The sequence below is a fragment of the Chroicocephalus ridibundus genome, chromosome 2 (assembly GCF_963924245.1).
Source record: "Chroicocephalus ridibundus chromosome 2, bChrRid1.1, whole genome shotgun sequence".
NCBI lineage: Eukaryota > Metazoa > Chordata > Aves > Charadriiformes > Laridae > Chroicocephalus > Chroicocephalus ridibundus.
Window position 1 is genome coordinate 54,028,802 of NC_086285.1, and position 23,941 is coordinate 54,052,742.

At 36.6% G+C, this 23,941-nt stretch overlaps 1 protein-coding gene across 3 annotated transcripts in view; it reads right to left on the reverse strand.

Moving 5' to 3' along the window:
* BBS9 (Bardet-Biedl syndrome 9) overlaps nt 1–23,941 on the reverse strand; it is a 316,361-nt gene that overhangs the window by 142,289 nt on the left and 150,131 nt on the right. For all 3 annotated transcript variants that reach the window (XM_063325516.1, XM_063325517.1, XM_063325515.1), the window contains one exon: nt 19,779–20,001. In XM_063325516.1, coding sequence (XP_063181586.1) covers nt 19,779–20,001 — 223 coding nt within the window. The remainder of the gene's footprint in view (nt 1–19,778; nt 20,002–23,941) is intronic.

Sequence of the window (23,941 nt, forward strand, 5' to 3'; positions counted from 1 at the left end):
ATTGATTTTAGGAGGAATCAAAAAAGGCAACTTGGCTCCACTTAGTATCATAATGCCATTCAATTAATCTAGTTTATTTAGAGGAAATGAGCACATAACTGTACATAATATTTTAAAATTCCATCTTCTCCTGCAGACAGAATTTTTTCCTTTGTTTAGAAGAACTTCCTATTCAGAAAATTTTACTCTACAAACTGCATATAATTTTATTATTTCACTAGTACCACACCTATATCTGTGTCAAGCATGCAATTTTACTAACATCAATAGCATTCATATCTTATGAGAATGATACAACTGACAGATAAAAGTGATGTTCCATTACTGGGGCTACTTTGTAATTTTCTTCTTGTTTAAGAATGAAGATATGAGAAACCATGCTCCCAAAAACCTCTATTAACTCCAGAGAACCTTCGCACTGAACTTTTCAGAGAGGAGGGAGAGACACAATTTGGTTAATGTCATCAAATGAATTACATCCACTAAAAGATAACAGATATTTAGGGAGAAATGTGTTCAAATCCAACCTGCTTTTTTTGGTAAAAAGCAAGGTCTGTTTTTACAATAAAATGCTATGTCTGAAACAAAGTGGCTTTTTATATGGGAAGGCACAGGATTAACTGTTCTGTTTCATCTTATTTAAAAGCTGACATTGCTGCTACTGTCCAAGATGATAAATAAAGTAAGCGACAGAGCAAGTAGAATACAGATATGCTCTCAGTCAGCTCTTTTATGCTGTATGCTTATTTAATTCTCGCAATCAACTCTCTTATTTTTTAAGAATCATCTTGTAGCCAGACTGGGACAAGGGGTTACTCATTTAAAAAAAAAAAAAAAAAAAATTTTTGTAACTGTGACTGGATACCCTGAAATCTGCTAAAGTACAAAGTGAAAGTTGTATGACAAGGGTAGCCCCTACTTCCCTTCCCCTCCAAATCATATTTTTCTTGGTTTTGTACAACATTAGCACATGCCAAAGAAAGTCTATGTCAAATTAAACACAAATCTTGCAATGCATAGTTTAAATAAAACATAACTTAGAAATGTCTACCTCATCTGCAAGGAAGCTATACAAAGCAATCTAAAGACTAAAGGATCAAATATGCTATTCAAAACACAACTAAAAGTATTAGACAAATAACCTGAAACTGGAGAAGAGAATAAACTGAAATGACAGAATTTTAAAGATTGCTTTGTACAATGACACCAATCAAGAAAAAAAGAGAGGAAACAAATTTAGAAATGCTTTTTACTGATTTATATAATATTGTTCCATGCCTGCATACCTCTTTTTTATAAGTAATTTTTTTTTCTCCTCTAGTGATAAAACTGAATCTTCAGCTGCAGCTTTACAACTATTTTAAGCCAGTCATGTGAGCCTTCATTAAAATAAGAAGGCTCATTTTATCATCCTATCTTTTGGTCCCCATTATCTCCTCTGCTGGCACAAAAGTACACCTGAAGCTGTGTGATACCTCAGATCTAGAAACTCAGCTAGCTAAAAACGTAACAGTAAAATGCACAAGGCCTAATCATGAGTATCATGAGATAATTTGTTGTAAAGGGAGTCGTTTAATCCAACCTCCTAATCAGAGCAGGTCCAGCTAGATCAGATTCCCCTGGGACTTATCAAAAGGAGTTCCAAGTGTCTCCAAAAGGGAAACCTCCTGAACCTCTCTGGGCAACATCTTCTTTTTTTTGGTTTCACTTGATATCAACTTTTACTCTGACAGCACCAAAATTCCTCCTGACCTCAGTAGGATCTGAATTCCTTCACTAAAAGAAATAACTTGATGGAAGACAATTTCTATAAAAAAACCCCACCCACAGAAAAACCCACAAGCCACATATCCCACAAAAAAAAAAACCCCACTACGTAAACATCATGCTATTTAATTTCCTTGCATTAAAAGCCTGTGTTCCCAAGCTCACAATGTCTGTGGCATTCTGATTCTTTTGCCTACTCAAAATGACTGAAACACACTGTAAGTTGTCTTGACTCCCCTCCATAAAATAAGCTTAGTGACTTCATACACAGAACAACCAAAGGCCAAAGATACATTTCATTGGTAAAAAAGTGTTCTCTGTCCCTTTGCTTTAATTTGGTCATGTCTAACAATACCAAAAGTAAAGCAGAGCAAAAGCCTGTCTTGAGAGTGAAAGAGTTCACCTTGAGGATTCAGAGTCTGCTCTGATAATGTTTAAAAGGTTTTTAACCCTGACCTGCTCCAAAACTTCAAATTCTGTTCACGGTTTCATATTCAACCAACAGGTCAATGTACTTTCCTCCTTGTGTAAAATTTACAAAATCACATCAGTGTCTAGAATGCAACACATCCCTCGACACTCTATGAGTACATGAGAATACATTATAGGATTTTAAAGACTTGAGAAAGTTTGTTTTAATTGCTCAGTCATTTCAACACATGCTTGTGAAGTTTTCTTCTATGTATACCTAAATACTGTTTCACAGATGGACCCAGGAATAACTTTAAATATAAGATAAAGTGATTAAATTATTATTTTTATGAAGTACTACAACATTTACATTAAGACACTAACTATATTTCCTTCATAAATAGAAAAAATTTTTGTTAGAAATATTAAACAAGAAACTCCGTTAACTGAGTATAGACTTTCCCTTTCCAAATAGCCTAGAACTAAAAGAGAAATAGGAAAAGACATTGTCTAGATAATGATTTGCCTAAATAGAGTTACTGAAATCCAGATTTAGTTTCCGTTATGTAGTCAAATAGCCTGCAGGTATAGTATCTTCAGCTGGCACCAGGCTTAATGCTTTTTTATCGATCTACTCATAGCTTAAGTGCACACATAAGGATATGGATTGTTAAACAATTCTTGTTATCTATCACTGATTATGGAAATATAATACATCTTGCAGCAGCATGTGCACTTTCTCCAACATGAAATGCTACTTACAGCAGACTGTTCATTTTATCCTGTGAACTCTCTAACACTTGTGGTATTTTTTGTGCACCAGCTAAATAGTTGAATTTGTTAAGCACCAATTACACAACAGGCCCTCCCTGTCACAGCCTATGGTGTAAGCAATAATGTACCATTAGATTCTTAGTACTTGAGTTGCATAAAATGTAATCTAGAATTATAATTGTAATTAACAAGGTACATACAAATTCTTCATATTACTTGTTTTCCCCAAGAGATACCTAGCTTCTCCTCATTTGAAGATTTCAACAACAACAAAAAAAATACTAGGGGAAATAAAATATTTCATGTTCACATTTTGTGGCAGTTGCTAAAGTCAGCTTTTGCAAAGGGTTTGGTCCAGCTGTTAATACTACATTCTGAGTGTTTCCTATCTGGTGCTTAGGAGGAATTAATAGAAGTGAATCAATGTAATCTTCATATTTTCTTTACACCTTTATCTCTGTACTTGTCAGGAAGACAAGAGGACAGCACTGCCATCATTGCACCAAAGTTACAGGAAAAAAAATGAGCCTTTTACAGCCTTCTAAGTTTTTTTTTCCTCACAGAACATAATTGGGTATTTGTGTTTTCTTCTACTAACACCAAATCTGCGATGAGCTAAAAACAACTTCCGTACCTTCCCTTTCATCCAAAGCCTGAAGGAAGACCCACCTGAACTGAACTCAAACTCTGAAGGTACTTTCAAAAGAAGGCTGCTTCACAGTTCGATCTCATGTCTTCTACTAAGTCAGAAGGTTAGCAACCACTACATAAATACGAGTAAAACAGTAACACACAGTACTGTCAAGTAACCAGGAGAAAGCCTGACCAAATTAAGTCAATGGCAAAACTCCCAGCAACTTCAATGGGGCCAGGATTTCACCCTTATCTTGTTGATCAAAACAATTATTTCACTGTTCAGAAGGACCAGAATGCTGTGCCTGCCAAGAATTTCTTAATGCATCCTACCATGGTGAGTGTTAATTGTATATACCTCTACAAGTATTCCTTTTTCATTCTACCAAGGTAAACCATTGACTTGCCAAAAATATTACAACATAATCAAACAGCATCCACAACAAAGATCTTTCTTTCATCTTTGCAAAGAGCCAGATCTACCAAAGCTCTCCTTAGCATAACCTTACCACTGGTCTGCAAATGAATAATTACCACTCTCCCACAATCCATTTCCAACCACTGATGACCATGGCTGCTGAAGTGGCATACCTGCATTAAAAAGGAATGATTTGAACTGAGAAACAAAGTGTTTTCTTCGTTTGGCAATGCCGTGTTGCAGAAAGCTTCCTGTTTTTCAGTGAATCGCTAAGTACGTGCTTCAAGGAATATCTTTCTACATAGCATGGACGCAAATTCAGAGTAGACTAAACATGAACAGTATAACTGAACACCTCTTATATTTCTTCACAGGGTTTACTGTAATTACACTAACCAAAATGATCTCATGTATACACAATTCAATAGCCAGAGAGAATCAAGTTATCCACAAGAGAATCAATTTTACACTAAATTAGAACAAAACTCTGTTATTAATGTGCTGCAAAAATGACCAAAAATAAAGGCGCTCTTTTAAGATCTTCAATCTGTTGTAAGACTGTACAACAAGCATTTTTCCTTGATAAGTAATTAAATGAAATAATCAAGCAGAACTGGTTAATTTGCTCTCCTCAGACTGGGGAAGTATTGCAAAGTATTAATTCTGCCAATACAGTGCCTTTGTAGAGAAACGTGGCAGTTGTTTACTACCACAGGCGTCATAAGAACCTGTCTTACGTTCAGAAGGACTTTTAGGATAGGATCACAGGAGCGTAGGAAAATCCTATCTATAACATGGGATATGTCCCTTGCTAGATCTTAGCCTCCTTAATTACCTCATCATATCTGTCTGGAATCTACTTTACATTACACCATAGAATTTCCTTCTCAACAATTTATGGTAGAACATAATCAGACCCAGGATATCTAATATAATTTATTCCACTGACTTCAATCTTCTGTGTAACTCCTGTAACATTATTGCCTGGTTTATCAATGACCTGATTCAAATAAGAATGTCAGATTATAACTTAATTTAAGTATCCCTGAGCAAGAACCTAATACCCCTAATGACTACTCTGGCTACAAGACACCCTCTCCATTTTAAAGATAAAAACCAAGAATTAGAAATTCCTATCTGTTTAAATAGATTTTAAGATTGGAAGGAAACAGTCTGATCATTTAGCCAGACTTTACTCTGAAATGTCCTCCACAAATTCCTATATGTATCCATTTATTTCTAAGCTGCTTTGAAGAATATTACCAGCAATTATTTTTATTCAAAAACCCCTCAGTTTTGACTGAAAATTTTATCTGAAAAAACTGTTAGAAGAAACACATGCTTATCAGTACTCATACAGTTTTAAGATAATCGTGAAAGATTTCTCCGTGCAGCTATAAAATTTAATATAGTTCAGCACCACATAACTTACATTAAAAAAGGTTCTTCACAATATTTATTACCCTCTAGTTGCACTATTTCTGTTCAGCCATCCATTCGAATTGAGGCATCCTTCATCATCCATATACATCAGTCCTTCCCTTTGATCTCTAATGGTAAATTTAAAGGCTAAGTAAATGTTCTTTGAAACACAGAACGTGGCACAGCTGCTTATTGTTACATAGAAGACAGCAGGTCATTAAAATTGAAACTCGATTAATACAGTAGAACATCCCCCTAATCATATCCCAACTTTGAAGTAATACCCCTTTCGGTGATATCTCTAATTTACAGTTAACTAGTTTTCTTCAAGTGGAATAACAGTCAAGCTTTGGTTAAGGTCAGAACTAATAAAGTGCACCTTTCATCAAAAGACAGAGAGCTATTGGCAATGCTCTCTGCTGTGGTATCTGCACTTATAACACCCAACAGATATGCAGCCTACCACGTTAATCACATGAAATTCATCAAGCCTGCGGTTTTTACCAGTTTGCTGGAGGTTTTTATAATCCTACAAGAAAGTACTTTAGCATTATTTAGTTAACTACACATTATTGTTTTATTAGTGCTTTAGCAACTTTCCAATTAGTAGAGGGTGAGCTAAATCTTTGCCTCAAAGTGTAACTGAATCAAAACAAAACCTCTGAGATTCTAGTTTGTGTAACTTGTAACTTTTGCATACCCCCTTATGACCACTGTGGCTCAGCCAGTAACACGATTAGAGAAAAAAAAAAAAAAAAAAGAACTTTTTAAAAGAATTTTCAAATCTGCCAGTGTCATGAAGCACCTCATGTTTGACTTCATTTAATTTTCCAGCTCAAATACTAGATCAAAGTGTTAGAGATGGGTGAATCTGAATAAATATGGGTCAAGGAAAATATGAATTGATGACCTTCACTTACTATATGAACATTAGCTGAACTGTCCATACTAGTTTCAAGAGTAGACTAACAGCTGAATGCTCACAACAAGTGGAAGAGTCATAAACATGACTGGTCTTCCAAAATGCTCTCGTTCTTTAAAATTTAAGAAAAAAACCCCTGCAAGTTCAATACTGATGATGCACAACTTTGTAACAATGTCAAGCATTCAGATTCAGGAAGATGTCACCCTTCTCCCTAAGAAAAAGCCATCAATACCACAGGGAGTCAATTCACAAGGTAGCTACTGAGGAGCTTTACTGCAGCCAGATCTGCACCCTATCTGAGCTGGAGGTGATCACCCAAAAAAACAAAGGGGGGGGGGGGGAAAGGGGAAACTGGAAAAGATTCTACACCTAATTGACTACCATCCATAACCAAAGATGCTACCTTAAAACACCACTATTTTAATTTCAGGCTGATATGCAAGGGTACACGCTATGCTTGCTTAGCTACAGGCTGTGCCCCACGCTCTCTAAAACCCCGCCTGTCCAATCCCATCTACCTCCAAGTCTGGTGATCCAACCACCCAGAGGCAGTGAAAACCGCCCTCTTCATTGCCAGATGGATCTGTCTGCGTAATACGTTCCCTGAAGTCCAAGAGCTCTCTCTCAAATTGGTGTAGTTAACCTCGGGGAATTATTCTTTAATGGCAGTGCAGTTTTCCGTTGTAGAAAAGAAAATTAACAAAAAATTATTAGGATAGACATCCCTGGCTCTCTGAAACTCACAACCCAGGAAAAATTTAGCTAAACTGATTATAAATTTGTCATTTTAAGCTTTTTTATCATGTAGTTATGCATTTTAAAAATAATCTTCTAGTATAGAATTTGTCATGCTTAGGTTAAGACCTAAGGCAATTTCTGCTTCAAATGTTAAAGCCACTCTTTTACCTACTAAAGTTATAAGACCTTTAAAACTACTTTTTTTTTTTGTTTCAAAAAAAGCATTGGGAACTTTTCTGTGTGCAACTTAAAACCAGCTGTACTTTGCAAGTAAAAACTTTCCAAGTGCCTGGCTCTCTGCAGATTTTTGGCAAATCTAGTCGAAAAATTGAAAACTGGGGGCCTGAGCCAAAGCTTACTGAAGTCTATGGAAAAACTCCCATAGATTTCATCAGGATTTGGATTAGGCCCTAAAAAAGTCTGAAGTAATTGAAAAATCAGTTCTGCATGTACAAAATATGAAATTTTCACTAGGTTTAGATTTATTAGATTCCTTTATGGTAATGTGGAAGAGCAAATATATTATAAGCTGTGTTAGTGATGTACATATAGTTTTGCACTGTTAATTCACCACAGAATTCCACAGACTCATACATGTTACTTACACTGTCTGCATAGTAAAAATGATGAAATCAATCCCACATACAAAACTACCTTTACTTAATTTTTAAAAGACCTGAATATTGAGAAAAAAAACATTAATACCAGCATAGCTCAAGTGATTTTTAATTATTTTTTTTTAAATTGAGGACTAGACAAAATACACAGTAAGAGTTTCCCTTCAAAAGCTGTAAGCCAAATTCAGTGATAACAAAAAAAAAATAATTATGCAAATAGCTATCTCATTCTGGGCACACTTGCTCAGAACAGCTTAGAATAATGTAACACCAGCAATTTCAGATAAGATGCATCTAATTTATAGCAGTGTAAGAGAAGAGTCAGGTTTACTCAACCTAAATATGCCAGAAAACAAAGAAAAGTAGTAAATGCAAAACAAATGGGTTGTGGTACCTGAAATAACGGCCACAACATCTCCTGATGTGTAAACAGTTCAGTCTCTGCTGATTACAAGGTGCTACTTCCAGTCAAAAGAAACTGAATAAACCATTAATCTTGACATATTCTGGCTTGAGCTATATATCACGTTAAAAGAAATATTTACAATCAATTTAAGAGAAATGTTGCACTCACATTAAAAAAAAAAAAAGAAAGGGCTCCCAAACAATCTGTTTTCAGCATTTTAAGAATGGAGGCGTGACCTGGAAATTATTTTCCACCAGCGCCCCTTCACCCCTCTGTAATATCTCTCTCCCAATACCTTTTTGTGCGCGGATATGCTTTGCCATGGTTGTACTTAGGAAAAGTAGAAAATCACTGTAATTTTCTGGTGGTCTTGTCTAGATAGAGACTAGGAAGGAAAAGTAATGACATCTAAACTGCAGACCTAATTATGGTCTCCAAACGCCTACAGCTCATGTACGAATATCAAGGCACTCCATCATATAGGTTGTTCTTGAAACATCACAGGAAACCAAAACAAAGGAGCCATGGGAAATCTATTAAGTGTAAATTCAAAGTATGACTGGACATACAAGACTGACTTCCCATTAATAGCATACCTTAAATAAAAGGATTATGCTACACTATTAAAGTTTGCTTTTGTTTAAAAAGAGATTTTATCATTTGTTACACCTCTTAAAAACACCTATCTAGGTTTTACTTTTAGTTTTTTACTTGTTACTATTGAGTCTTCTGAAATGGAAGGCCAGAGGCTGTACGCTTTCTCCTTTAGCAACACTTTTTCCGTAGTTTTGAACAATTAGCTTAGTAGCGTATAGTTTAGAAATTTCTGCCTGTGGTCTCTGAAGGACTCAAACAATATAGAAAATAAAGCCCGGTGACAAGCACAATCATTATGGGAAATTCTTTCAACTGACAATTATTTTCACCAAAAGCTTACCTCAACATTATGAATCATTTGTGACCACTTATACTTAAGTGGGACATATTAAAATTTAATGGATTTCAGTGCAAAGAGCCAGCAATAGGATTGTACACACCAAGGCACTAATGTGTTGATCCTAACTGTACTTAGATGAGGCAAGTTGGAATTGCAATGCTGCCAACTAAATTTCATAGTACAAAAAAAATGTATGAATCCCAAGTCTCAAGCGGGATTTCTTTTTTTATTCATTATGCATGACATTTCCCTCTTTAAATTATTAATTCTTTTAAAAAAGTTATTGCTTGAGCCTTCTTAACCTTTGTACTCCTTCACTCTGTGGTTTTTGCCAGCTGTAATATCAATTGAGGAGGGGAGATTTTCCCAACAACATAATACAAACCTTTTCACAACCCTGTATACAAATGTGTTTTGTTATCCTTCCACCTTATTTTGCCCCTTTTGACAATACTGGAATCTTGGAATGTTCTGAAAAAAAAAAAAAAAAATGTACTTTCTATCAGTGCCTTCTCTTCAATAAAAAAATTAATTCCAGTCCTTTACCATTGTTTATGTAATCACTGAAAACTAATCACTTGGAGAACTATCATATGAGTTCAGCAACGTGATGAAATTTGACTGAATTCATTAAAATTAAAGACCACCTCAGACTTTCTCCCTCACACTCTTCCCATCTCTGATACTCAGAGTTCCATTTTAAATGTGTTCACCCGAACCATGCACAGAGTGATATACGAACAGGCTGCAAGGCAAGCTGGCTCACCACAATCTATTAATCTGTAACCCGTGTTTTAACAGTAAAACACCTAAAAACAACTGTACGTAGGAGCTACGACACAAGACTGCAAGACATATTTGAATTCTATTTATATACAAGTGTTATTGGCTCGTGGTATGACCTTGGGAAAGTCACTTAACTTCTATATAGTTCAATTTTCCTTTCTGCAGAAATAAATTACCAAAGTTACTAAAACAATAGAAATATAGAAATAAAAGTTTTAAAGAGTAAAGAAAGTTACAATGGAAAGAAGTTACAAAGAGTAAAGACTCACATCAGAGAGCCAAACAATCAATGTTTCTGGCTCCACCAAGCTCTTCTTAAGCTCTTCTTGAGCAACCACAAAATCTTGTTGCTGTAAGCACTCCCAAAATTCTCCCTAATGATTTGCTACTCCCCTTCCTTTTCACTAAATCAGCTTTATGGGGCAAGGGACATATTTTTGTCTCAAAAACAGAACCCAAATAATTAGTTTAAAATGTTTGATATATTACCACTTGCTTATTTCCAGGCTTTTATATTAAGATAGAACTGTTCATCATGGACAGCCAATAAATTTCTGCAAGAAATGTTTCAAATGTGGAGAACTAGAAGTCACATTAAAGTTGCAACACTATCTCATGTTCCATTATATACCATATCATCTCTCATTATTAGCTGGCATGACACAATGTAACAGAAGTGCATGACAATGCTAGGGGCTGTAAGAGTTATGGGAACTTCTTTGTTCTTATTATCATTCCTATGTGATCATCATCTGCAATTAGATGGAGAGAACAAAGTTATGTTTAAACTGGCACAACAGCTCAGCCGTGCAGAGCTGCACAAATTGGACACCAAGGTAAGCAATGATCACTTATGGATTTAGGCTCCATTACATCTTTGTCAAACCTTCCTAAAATCTCATTGCCTGATAGATCCACACTAGTACCACAGGATTTTCTCTGCAGCTACTGCTTTGGGCTACCCAGATTGACAGCTGACCAAGAAAGGGGTCTTCCCACCCATTTATTGCTCTAGTGATACAGTTGCTTGCTCCAACTATCCCAGTGAGGGAACTGTGCATACAGTTGCATGGACGTCAAAGGGCACACTATGGAGAAGGAAACCGGTGAAGCATAATGTAGAAAGGAGAAATGCAAAAAATAATTGAGGTAAAACAGAGAAAACCAAACACAGCAGAGAGGTAGTGGTAGCCTTACAAGAAGGAACAACTTCAAATAGGTTTACCCATGCCAACCTCATGAAGTTGAACAAGGCCAAGTGCAAGGTTCTGCACCTGGGTCAGGGCAATCCCCAGCACAAATACAGCCTGGGCAAAGAACTGATTGAAAGCAGCCCTGCCAAGAAGGACTTGGGGGTGTTCGTTGATGAGAAGCTCAACATTAGCCAACAACGTGCGACTGCAGCCCAGAAAGCCAACCACATCCTGAGCTGCAAAAGTGTGGCCAGCAGGTCGAGGGAGGTGATTCTGCCCCTCTACTCTGCTCTGGTGAGACCCCACCTGAAGTACTGTGTGCAGCTCTAGAGTCCTCAGCACACGAAGGACATGGACCTGTTGGAGCAGGTCCAGAGGAGGGCCATGAAGATGATCACAGGGCTGGAGCACCTCTCCTATGAGAAATGGCTGAGAAAGTTGCGGTTGTTCAGCCTGGAGAACAGAAGGCTCTGGGGAGACCTTATAGCAGCCTTCCAGTACCTAAAGGAGGCCTACAAGATAGGGAGGGACTTTTTACAAGGGCATGTAGCAACAGGACAAGGGGTAATGGCTTCAAACTGGAAGAGGGTAGATTTAGATTAGATATTAGGAAGAAGTTTTTCACTCTGAGGGTGGTGAGGCACTGGAACAGGTTGCCCAGACAAGTTGTGGATGCCCCATCCTGGCAGTGTTCGAGGCCAGGCTGGATGAGGCTTTGAGCAGCCTGGTCTGGTGGGAAGTGTCCCTGCCCATGGTCAGGGCGTGGAACTAGATGATCTTTAAGGTCCCTTCCAACTCTAACCATTCTACGATTCTATGATGATTCTATGATTAAGACAAAAAGTACACCTTTTACCAAATGTTTGTTTGCCTTAAGGCAGTAAGAAACGTATGGGAAGTTTGAAAAAAATGATACAGTGATGATAGATCCATTTTGGTTTCAATGCAAGCAGTACACAACTTCCCACAGAGAAACCTTTATCTGGGTATGGGAACCCCAGCTTCTACCAAGGCAAGAGAGAAAAAACATAATTGTTAAAATGCAAATATATATTAACTTTTGAATCAGATAAATATGTCTTTAAGTTTTGAGGACTTTAGAAAACTAAGGTTAATGACTGTCATACTTTAAAGATACATAGCTATACTTCATCTAAATAGATATATTAAAAAAATAAATTTAGCCAGCAAATGTAAGAAAAATCTTATCTTCCTTTTAAATGCAGCATTCAGATTTTTTTTTATATCATCTCATACATTAAAAAAAAAAAAAATACTTTTTCACTCTTAGTAAATGATCCACTTCCTGGGCGAATCATTCTTTCAAGGTACTTTATTGATCAATCTATATGATTTTAAGGAGGCTAGAAAAGATGAGTTAAGAGTTTTCATTGCAACAGTTAAAGTGAGTTAATGTCAATTTTATATTTAAGGGTCTGAGCCAACAAAACCATATGAATGAATTGGCATGATGTGTTTTATAAATGAGTTTTAAAAGCCTCTGAGTACATTTGAGAAAAAAAAAAGTCAGCAAACTGACTTTTAATGAGAAATACAAACTTTTAGTAAGATTTAGATTCTAAAGATGCCAGATACTTACCCATGTCCTCTAGACGCTTTTGTAAATGGTACTGTCTCATGAAATAGTGGAAACAGGTGAGGAACACTATGAAAAAGACAGGTAAAATGCTGAATCTAATTTGGTCAATGACAGGTTCCACTGACCTCAGTGTATTACCAGTTCCATCAATCAGTACCATCCTGTCTTCAGGTGTACAAAATTCTTGCAAATACTTGAAGCAAGCTTTGTGAATGAAACTTTATTTTCACTTTTCCTAACATAGATTTAACAAGCACTGCTAAAAAGCTTTATTTAAACTAAAATAAGAAAAAATATCTAAAAACATTATTTTAAGGGTTACAAAAAGGAAAGAAGTAATTTAGTATTTTATTGCTACAGAAAACACATGGAAAATATCTTAAATGAGAATCACACTTCATAATGGATCATAGTTTTCTGTGGAGATAAATAACAGTGGGTTTGTGTCGCATCTATGAGAAAAAAATATATTGTCAATTTTTATACTCTTCTCTGCACCAGCATGTGGGGATATACAAAGTTGTCAATGCACCATGATCTCAGACTCACAATACTCACTTTACAGGAAAAGTTTTCAAACCGTGATCCGTCAGCCCCCTGTGATTTTGAGAATATCTGCTGGTAGTTAAAAAGCATTGTCTAGTCCTCGCTACTGACTTCTGTGCCCCCTTCAGGCTGCTAAATTACTTTTGAATAATTTTAAGCTATATGATTCTAACTTCTCCAGGCAAAAAATTACTGTAGTTGCTTCTGAGATAACATTACCATGGCAGACGGGAGACTGAAATCTGTGTGAGTACAAATGGCAGGCACTACATTTCGCAAGACATTCTGTGCTGAAGTCCACATTATGAAGTTTGAGAACACCTGAGTTATGCTGCTTGTTCCTTTTCCCTAATGACCAATGAAGAATTGATAATTAACAGTGAAAGGGAAGAATTTGCAATAAAAAAAATCCTACTTTTTCAGATTGAACAAACTACTACTAGTCTTTCTTTACATTACACTCTCTGTACACTAAGAACCTTGCAGCAATGTTTGTCTTTCATATATAAATATAAATGAATATCCAGGAACTCAAATCCACATGTTTTTCCAGTCAGTCCTGACATTCTCCTCAAGTTTAGTAGCACATAAACAGAGAGTTCCTTAAGGAATATGACACATTCTGTTTCATCCCAGTTTTTCAGCTAAGAATACAGCTTCAAAACGGTGATACTCACTCATAGATATCAATACAGGATTTTGAAGAGAGGTTTTCATAAGCTTAATCAAGAAGGGAGAAAAAAAAAACAAAACCTAGAAAAACTTGTCTTCCAAAGCATGACTTTGGATATGTTCTGGCTGCATGTATATATTTAATGTGGTAAAGAATATTGTCTTTAAATTTAGTATTTACCCCTTCATAATCTGAATGATAGAATCATGATAATACAAAGCAGAATTATAAAAAATGTGATAAATTAAAAAAGCTATGAAGAAAAAGTGTCAAGTCAAGGATATACTACCATGCTTTGGAAAGTAACATCATATGTATAAATACCTATCGGGAAACATCTGGTTAGGCAACAAATGTGTAGGAAAGGGTCTGGGGATTGAGATGGCGCAGAGTATAGCAGGTTATAGTCCCTGCTATAGACAAAAGGAAAAGCATTCAATATTGGAAAACAAACAGTAAGAACTGAAAATCATAATGAAAAAAGACTGAGATAATTTAGTCACAAGTAATATAAAAGAAAAAGTGGCAGAAGGGATGTACTGAAAATCTTCCAAAGCTTTAAACATTTTGAAGAATAACATTAATTGCCACCACCACCTTCAATATTCACAATAAACCAGTCTGATTTGCAGGAAAGACAACATATATCAGATATTAGGGACTCTTCCTATAGGGACATTAAGCTAGCATATGAACTACCAAGAGATATAGTTCAACCTTTTCCAAGGTGTTTAAGAGTTCAGATAAATTTCACCACTGATACTCTGGATACATTAATCCCATCGCAACTCAGAGAAGAAAACTAGATGGGCAGTTGGCTTGACTTCTAGCTCTACCTTTATATAAATCTTTAATATTACACTTCCACAAAACTATTTGCAAATCATGTTTCCTGGCTGGAAAAAAATCCTGCTTTTCCTTATAATTTCAGTTCTGAAGATTCAGTTGACCTGAGGAGACAACCGTCTTTGGCATTCCACAGATTTCAGTGATGCAGTACTCAGTAACTGATTTTCAGGTTAAACAGTTTCTCTACTGCACCAGTTATATTCAACTATGAAAGTAAATCATACTAAAGCACTATCCAAAGACCTCCTAACCAAAATAGAACAGAAAAAAAAAATCTCAAAGTCCAGTTAAAAAAAAAAGAGAAAAAGGATGGTTTAAAGAAAAATACAGTCCTAACTGAAAAATAAAAATCCTTTTTTGAGCAAAGCGTTGAACTGATACAGATGCCATTTGCAACAGGATGCCATCTGCAAAACAGGAATTACTACAGGAAAAGCAGGATCACATTCTACCCAAACAGTAGCTGAGAGACCCAAAATAAAGGTTAGGCAATACTGCAAATAAAGTTCCAATCAATCAGACTGACACGTAAATAAGTCTCCACACAGCCACAGCTGACGCTGCTTAAGGTTTTCAAAGCAATGCTGCAAAACACACAGATAGTATAAGAGACCTTTAAAAGCTACAGAATTAATTCACTGCAGGTAATCAGGATTTATGCTATAAATCTTCACACCCATTAAGCTCAATACATGACAACCTGGGTGGTCTACAGCACCTTTCCCCAGCACTTCCCTGGCACTGACCCACACTTTGGGTTGGCACCACTCCCTAAACCCCTCACCGTTCCTCTCATCCAACTGTTCATGCGTTGCCAAAGGCAACACAGTACATGACATAGCCTGATGCGGCTTACAGTTCTAATCATATTTAGCCAATGATTCTGATTAACTTTTAATCACCCTTATAAGAACATTTTACATACTGGAAAACTATCACTGTCCCTCCTCAACCTTCTCTTTCCTTCGGAAGCAACAAAAAGCAAAATTGTTTCAATCATTTATAATTTTTGTGCTCTTCTCTAAACTCTATTCTAAATTTGTCTAGGTTTTTCTTAAATTGTGTTACCCTATAATTTCAGCCGAATCTTTCTCATGAAGAATAGAAAGAAATAATTATATCTCCTCGTTAAAGTCATATGACTACATCCTAAAGTTGGAATTCACCTTTAATAGAATCATATTGCTGACTTTTATTCAGCTGCTGGTCCACTATAACCCCCAGGAGTCTATCCTACAGCAATAGTGCTTAAGGTATTGTTTCTCAATTTTTAGTTTGCCTGATTCATTTGCTAGAGTCCTTTGCGCTTGTCTCGACTGAACACCATCTTACTGACTTCAGCTCGTTCCTCTAATTTATCAAGTAGTGCTTGAAATTACTGCTAGCTTGTAGCAAAGCCACAATTTTAACATTGATGCTCCATATTCCATCACTGAAGCCATTAAAGAAAATAATGAACAAAACCAGATCCAGCAGAGACCATGGCATACCTTTAACATATACTGTTGGATTAACTACAAATACTGATAACCATTTTCTGAAGGCATCTTTCAAATAGTTGCACACTTAAAGATAATTATCAGCTTTTCAATGCGGCTTCAGGCGATTTCTCTAGATTGCAGGGTACACCATCTTGAACATATTAAATATAGCTTCTAGAAATCCAGCTTACTGTTATAGAGCTGCAATGCCAGAAGAGTCTTAGACACTTTAAAACAATTCTTTTTAAAGTTGGTTGCTATAGAAAAAGGAGTTTCCAACTTTAAGAAAAAGAATGTGCTGAAGAAAAAGTGGCATTGAACAAAATCCTCAAGTTAATGACAGTTACACTACTGAACAATCACAGGACCATCTTTGGCTTGGCACTTAAACATCATGAACAACTTTCCCCTACACTAACATCCAATATTTAACCATAGATCCTCAGATACAAATTCAATTCTCACCATCTCCTTCTCTATGTATAGTTCTACCTCATTCTCCTCTACCTATTCCTGTTCCCTCTTTTAAGGACCGGGAGGAGTTCCTCTATTTTATATGCATTATCAAATAGCATGTAGTTCTTTTGTATACTGGTTTCCCTTTATAAGACATCATTCAATTTCTGTAGACTGAACAAGTATTTTTAGTTGGAATTACGGGTGATGCAAATTTCTTGATTAGTCCCACTAATTACACTGCTTTCATACTGAGAAGTGGTCTTGGGTAAATTAACTTGTTTCTTTTAGGTGAATCTAACAGGGCAGATGAATCCCAGGAATGCACCTAAAGCACTCCAACTGCTAAGGAAGGACCAGTACACCAGAGAGGAATGGAGCTAGTTCAAACCGCCTCTGAAACACATAGATGATACAAGTCATGTTGCCAGCCTCAATTACTTCCCCCTGCACATCTGCTTCTTACGGACCACATTACTTGCCAATGTAGAGATAGCCACAGAAAACCCAAACAGATGACAAGAAAAACATGTTTAAAAAGCCTCAGTAAAATCTTTGTCCCAAGAAAGCTCCCAGTTTTCTCCAGTCTGTCCAAAGACAAAAACACCCACACAGTTCCAAAGCACACAGCACATCCTGCTAGAGACTAACTACTTAAATACTATTCTATTCTAAGCATTTGGCAGAAATATTTATCTCTAATGAGCCTGGCCTGTAAATGAAGATGAAATTTCTTATTTTTGAACTCTTCCACACTTTTCCAAAAACCATACTCTCTAAACCATCAGTGAGTAAATGCATAAATGTACAGACACTTTTATCAAGGCTTCAAGCTGAACTCTTAGAGAAAATAAGAAAGCTGTATTAGGTTTTATAATTTCTTTAGATGATACCTTCTTGTGACACTCTGAAGTGTTAGCCTAGTTAGGTCATAATTTTGATTCTTAATTAGGTGATTTGATATTCAAAAGGGCTACACACTAGAGTCAGTAATTTTGAAAGTAAAATGATTTATTTTGGAATCTGTATTTGGATTCCAGATTTTAATTCTCTTTAGTGTAAATCATGGCCAAAGGGCATTTCAAGTATAGCTAAAACAGTTTACATTGAGTGGGACATTGCTATACCAGGTCTCAACCTGCTCCTTAAAGGTACTTAATTTTTCACTATTCATCATGTAAAAGGATAATTCTGGTCCCACATGGACCACGGCTAACATGTTCCTTCAATTCTCCCCTTTCACCAATAAAAATTGGTGAAACACACATGGCTAACAACCCACAGTCAAATACCTTATGTTTTGCTTGGAATGTACTTCTTCCTTGTATTATTTTGATTTGAGAGCTAGTGTAACTGTCTACCTGTACCACAATGGTAAAATATTCCAGTACAGGTCAGTCATATCTTCTTGGTGTTATTTTGGCTTCATGTAACAGAAAACAGTAGGTTTAATATTTTTAAAGTTTTAGTCTTCATATATGCAACGTGAAGAGCATGACCAGAACGCCTTACCAAGGTCCTTCATCAAGAGCAAGATTTCTTCTGACTTGCTTACAATTTTTAAAGATTTTACTCTTTTCCTAACAGAACTAATCATAACCAAATTGAATATTCCTCTTAACTCAATAACACTAGTCAATTGAACAGGCAGGAGTTAATTTCCTTATTAAATCAATTCGCCTTATCCGCTTAGGTGGAAAAAGATGAACTGCAGTTATTTACACCTTTTCAAAATTCTTAGAAGGAAAAACAATGCCTTTAGAATCTTTTCAAAGTTCAACAAATGAAATACCCTTAACACATATTTCAGTCTTGCAAAGAAATATTAACAAAAATTTGTAAAACTAATTTGACACTTATTCTGGCTTACTTCTTCACTTCAAATGATTATCAGTCCACTTCCAGATATGGGCATAATGTAACCACTGCACAGTCTGCAGCTGTTTTACTGAATCATTTAGAGTAGCACATGCAAAGAAGGGCTGCCCATAGTAATAACAAGGACTTCTGAGTTGCTGAAACACTGCGCAGAACGTTCGTATTATATTAAACAGCAATTAAGTTATTCTTTGTCATGTAAGAAAACAAAACACAGAAAATCAAGATACTGCCCTAACACAGCTCCAAACTTTATCGAAAACAATACCCATGAAGACAAAATAATAAACTCCCAATTTCAAGCATGAAGGGTGCATACAATACAGACTTTTCCCTACACACGTGAAGACTGCTGTAAGGGGAAGGAGGTCATTGAGGCCAAAGACCATAGTGATATTATGTGGTTTAAGAGACTATGAAGCTGAATGAACACCCAGTCCAAATTAAGAGCAGGAATATGGGAAAAAAACACCTGTTTCCAAGTCAGCAGGAGTATCTGATATTTATTAAGAGACTGTCTGTCTCGCTAGAGAAAAAAGGCAGGAAAAAAATGTCTTGTAACAGTGCAAAGATGCTAGCCCTTCAGACTCTACGAAAAGGTGTGGCTTTGCTCCCACTGTTTTAAAAAAGTAGAAATATAGAAAAGGACATGAATAAAATTTCTTTTAGAAATGGTAATTCCACATTTATTTAAATCATTGTGTACTCTGAAATCTTCTCCACATTCCTTTTCTAAATGAGAAATAGTTTCGTTTTTTATTTTATGCTTTCTGTGAGATATCACACAGCCAACTAGTACTTTCCAAAGCTGCAGATTTTTTTATTCAGTGTTATCACTACTTCATAATTAGTCATATGAATATGTCATAAAGCCAGTAATGCAACCATAATCACTTCTCTATCAAGGAAGTAGGAATTTTCACTCCTCACTTTTCCATCACATTAGAAATGGACACATGTATACATTCAATTGAAAAGTGCAAAGAAATAAGTGATAATGCTTTAGAGCATAAAGATGACCATCTGGTGTTGATTTGCTGCCTAAGTGTGCATACACTGCAAGAGCAGCAATAAGTGATCAAACTGAGATAAAACTTATTTAAAACTTTCTTATTACCTACCTCCTTCCTATTGGTCAGCAACACAACCAGTGTTTGGTTTCCACAACCATTGAAAAACAAACTGCTAGCCCAATCAAATATGCATAATTTTTAGTTTTAATATAGAAATACATTATTTGAATTATGAACATGTACTTCATGTTGTACCTGGCATGACAGTAGCTTGCTGAGTGGCTGAGTCTGTACTTAAGGAAAGGCGGCCACCTTTGGCCAATCTATCGCAGAAGAGGGTGATGTTCTTCTTCAGTCTGCTAGTATCTTTGGGCATGCACAACTGGCTGCTGAGAGTCAGGGCCTGTTCCTTAGAGCTCTTTGACAAACAAGTTCTTAACAAATAAGAAATGGCAGCATCCACAGTTTCTTCCCAACCCTAGATTAAAGAAAAGGAATTTAAATAAAATTAGGTGAGCTGTAACATGATATAGCATATTAAAAACAAAGTGACAAGTCAAGGAGTAAGACTTTTCAAATGATAGTGACACATAAAACATAATTTGGGGGTTAATGAGTGTCATGAACACCCAGTTCTTCAGCTTGTACAAGCAAAAACTGAAAAAAGCCAAACTTGTTCCAATATTAAGACTGACAGAGAAATATAATTTCAATAATAATAATATATGAACGGTATGTGACATAACAGTTAAATTCAGCAGTTGTATTAATAAGTGAAAACCAAAAGCTCCTGAATGCAACATTTAGAATTAAGAACAGAACTGAGATGTAAACGCAAACATAATATGTAGTACATAACATTATGCTGAAGACATGTCAAGGCCAGGAAAAAAAAAAAAAGGTATCCAATTATACATTCTTTGGAAACGTTGTCTAAGATTCTGACAATATGCCAATAGCAGAGAACACCATGACTGCAACCCAAAGCTGCAGATATTCAGCATCCATTTATCAGACCAATTAATTAAAAGTTATGGTACACACAGCATTAGCGCAGGTGTGTCAGTGCTCTGATGAAGTGGGACTTAGATTTCTTACAGCATAGTGTCAAGTTGTTCAGTTCAGTTGAAACAAGCAGCTACCTGTGGAGAAGCTTTCACAGGAGGAAAAGCTTAATTCAGAGTCACATTCGGTACACTTATTTCCACAAAATAAAGTGTCTACTCCTGCAAATAACACTCAGTAAAAACAAGTAAGTTTCTTTTCATGAGGCACCTTGAAAAGCACCTTTGAAAGTTATTTTCAAGTTTGTAGTCTGTATTATGATTCTATGGTTTTCAGTGACACAAACAAAGCAAAGGCATTCCTTCAAGTAAGGATCTTATTATTTGTGACAAGGTTATTAGGTTAATGCGTAAAATCTAATATGACATCTATATTATTTATGCAGCGTGCAATGCAGAATTGAGTCTTCTTGATGCATTTTGCAATCTTAAATTACACTCTGTGATGGGACCATGTGATTAATCCAAAGCGTGTATAATTAATGAACCTGCAAGATAGTCACAAAGCCTGCTTATGTCTTTTCATGACTGTGGAATAATTACTAAATTGGCCAAGAATACAAAAATACAGCATTGTTCACACATTAAGGAAAGTCATAAAATCAAGAGGCTTCTGAGGTAGAATACAGCCGCAGCTGGCACACGAAGAATGCAACATCTGTGATTCCCTGTACAAGGTTGTTTGCGAAACTACACGAGGGATGGAACGGAACACGCTTGTTCCGTGGCCTTCCCTTGTGACGAATAGCAGATATGGGGACGAGATGGTACTACGGAACTGATAAGCGGCCTACACGCTACCCGAGCCAACATTTCGTCAAATGTTGATGAAATGCTGTCCTTTTGTGCGAACTTTGCTCACCACAATGTACCAAAACACACCTCCACCCCGGAGGCTATCCGCCCCCGAGGTGTGAACACTCCTCCTTGAATACATTAATCATAATAAAAGTACGTATGACTGAAGTCACTCAAACTCCACTTTGAAGATAAAAAAATAATATAAAAATAGCCCAAGAGAGAGGGGATGTCAGGGAAGACACCATCGCGAAGAATTCCACCGCTGATTTCCGGGATCAGTCGACGGGCTGAGCCTCTCTTCCCCTCCATAGGGACGCCTTTGGGTAAGACTTCGATTACACCGAGCGCTTTCTCGGGGACTTAGAAATTTCTCTAGAGAATCTCTACCCTACATTTATAGCCAGGCTGTATCGTTTATAATTTTGTCGCGCGTTTGTATACTTAACAATATCTTTATTTGCACGTGCTTTGCAGACAGTGTATTTATCACCGGCAATCCTAAAGAACCTGTATATCTGTTGTTTAAATAAACTGCACTGTTTAAGTAGCTAGTCGTTTCGCTTTCTCACTGAACGCGACCAAAACTACAGAGAGGCCGTGCTAGTTCAGGAGCACGACTAGACTGAAGGTGCAGCCCACTATTAGTGTATCCAAATCGTAATAGTTTAACACATATTAAACGCGATTGGACTGATAGTGCTGAATTGGGCATCACTCAGAATTTAAACCTAGCCGCACCTAGCCTCCCACCTCGGTGAGGAGTGTTAGAGCACAAGGGGTTTATCTTCTGCCAAAACCGCTTGGCCCCGTTTCACGCAACAATGACAATCTTACAGAGCTTGGACAGTTAGCAACTCATACGAAGGGCTTTGTGGTCTGCTAACTTCAGGACTCATAACATCGCTTAGTATTCAGCTACCTGTAAGCAAGTTTTAAATATGCGCTGCCTACATGAACAGGAAATTATATTCAGTTGCTGCAATATTAGCGTCTGCTCTCTCAACACTCCTGATTGGTTGGGACTTATTTTGGCAATAGTTTTTACTGACTTTACAAGTTTTGAGGCTACAGTCTGGAACCACCCAGCTCTACCTGCTGCTAAGCTAACAGAAGGTAACACCAAGCTAGCTCTTCACATGGCAATTAAGCAGGCAGAACAAAAAGAAAAGTCAGGTATCCAGTTGTAGTTAATACGACCCCAGAGTCTTCTAGTTTTTAAGGTCTTTCTCATGATGCATTCTACTTGATTGAAAACAGTCAGCTGAACAGCAAAATCACCTACCTGTCCAAATTTCTGCAACTGGGTTACTGTAACATTTGAATGAACGACAGTGTCAACCCTGCTGGACTTCACTATCAAGCAAATAAGATTTATGATTTTTATTTTTTTTTAATCAGATATATATGGCTTTTATGGAGGCTAGGGTACTACTTTTCCTACAGAGAAGCAAAGGCCACATTCCTGATCTTGTTACTTCCTAAGAACAGGCCCAGGACAGATGCTTACTAGTGGTCAAGTACGTCAGTGAGACCACACCGTCATACATACTTCATCCTGATCCAAACATACATACACTATTCTTAATAGCATCCTGAAAACATATGCGTATAAAACATTCACTTTTTGCAGAGGAAAAGGATCAACTACTGGTGTTTTCTTAGTCAGCGTTTGCCTTTCCTGACTTCAGAAAAATGACAACAGTAGCCTAATGTCTTATCTGGATTTCCCCCCCCAAAAAACATGTAAATTGGAAAAAAAAAAAATGCCATTCATTCAAAGCTGTGGTAGCTTGAGATTTTTCAAATATTCTAGAAAGAGTCCACTGGAGTGCAATCCATCCACTGACCTGTGATGGTGACAGGAAATAATCCATTCCACAGACAATTTAAAGAGGTTAATGAGCTGGTAAATGCCGTCTACATTCCCACATACTGGGCAATGAAATTTAATACGTACAAAGCATCAAAAACAGTCAAACCAAGCACTCCTCATTATACCGCAAATCATGAAAAATAAGACAACATAAACATTAGAATCTTGAGTTTCACTAAAAGACAAAGAAACACGTGATGTATCAGCATACAGTAGCTGAGAAGCTGGCCAATATATCCCTCCAAAAAAGGTATAAAATTGCAGGCAAAAGGAGCCTTTAAATAAGGAGCCTGAAATACAAGCTAACGAAAGTCAGGAAATTAAAAGTGGCTAGTATTTTGTCCTTGGCTCACACAGGTATGTTTTACTTTGTACCATAGCCTTAACATTTTCCAACCCTTGATCTTGTATTTAATTTCCATGTAAAATTGGTTTCTCAGTAGACCATAAAACTATCTTCTCCAATTCAAGGACTGTTGACCTAGTAAGTCCAGTCAAATCCAAAGCAGCCTTTATGATTAGTGAAATAGTACACAAAAGCTACTTCTACATGAAAAAAGTCTTGGTGGAAATCTGTGGAGGTGATATTATACAACTAAGAATTAATGGCTGTAATGACGACTGCATTTGTCAGCAATTTTTATTGGTGAAAGGGGAGAATTGAAGGAACAAGAAAAATT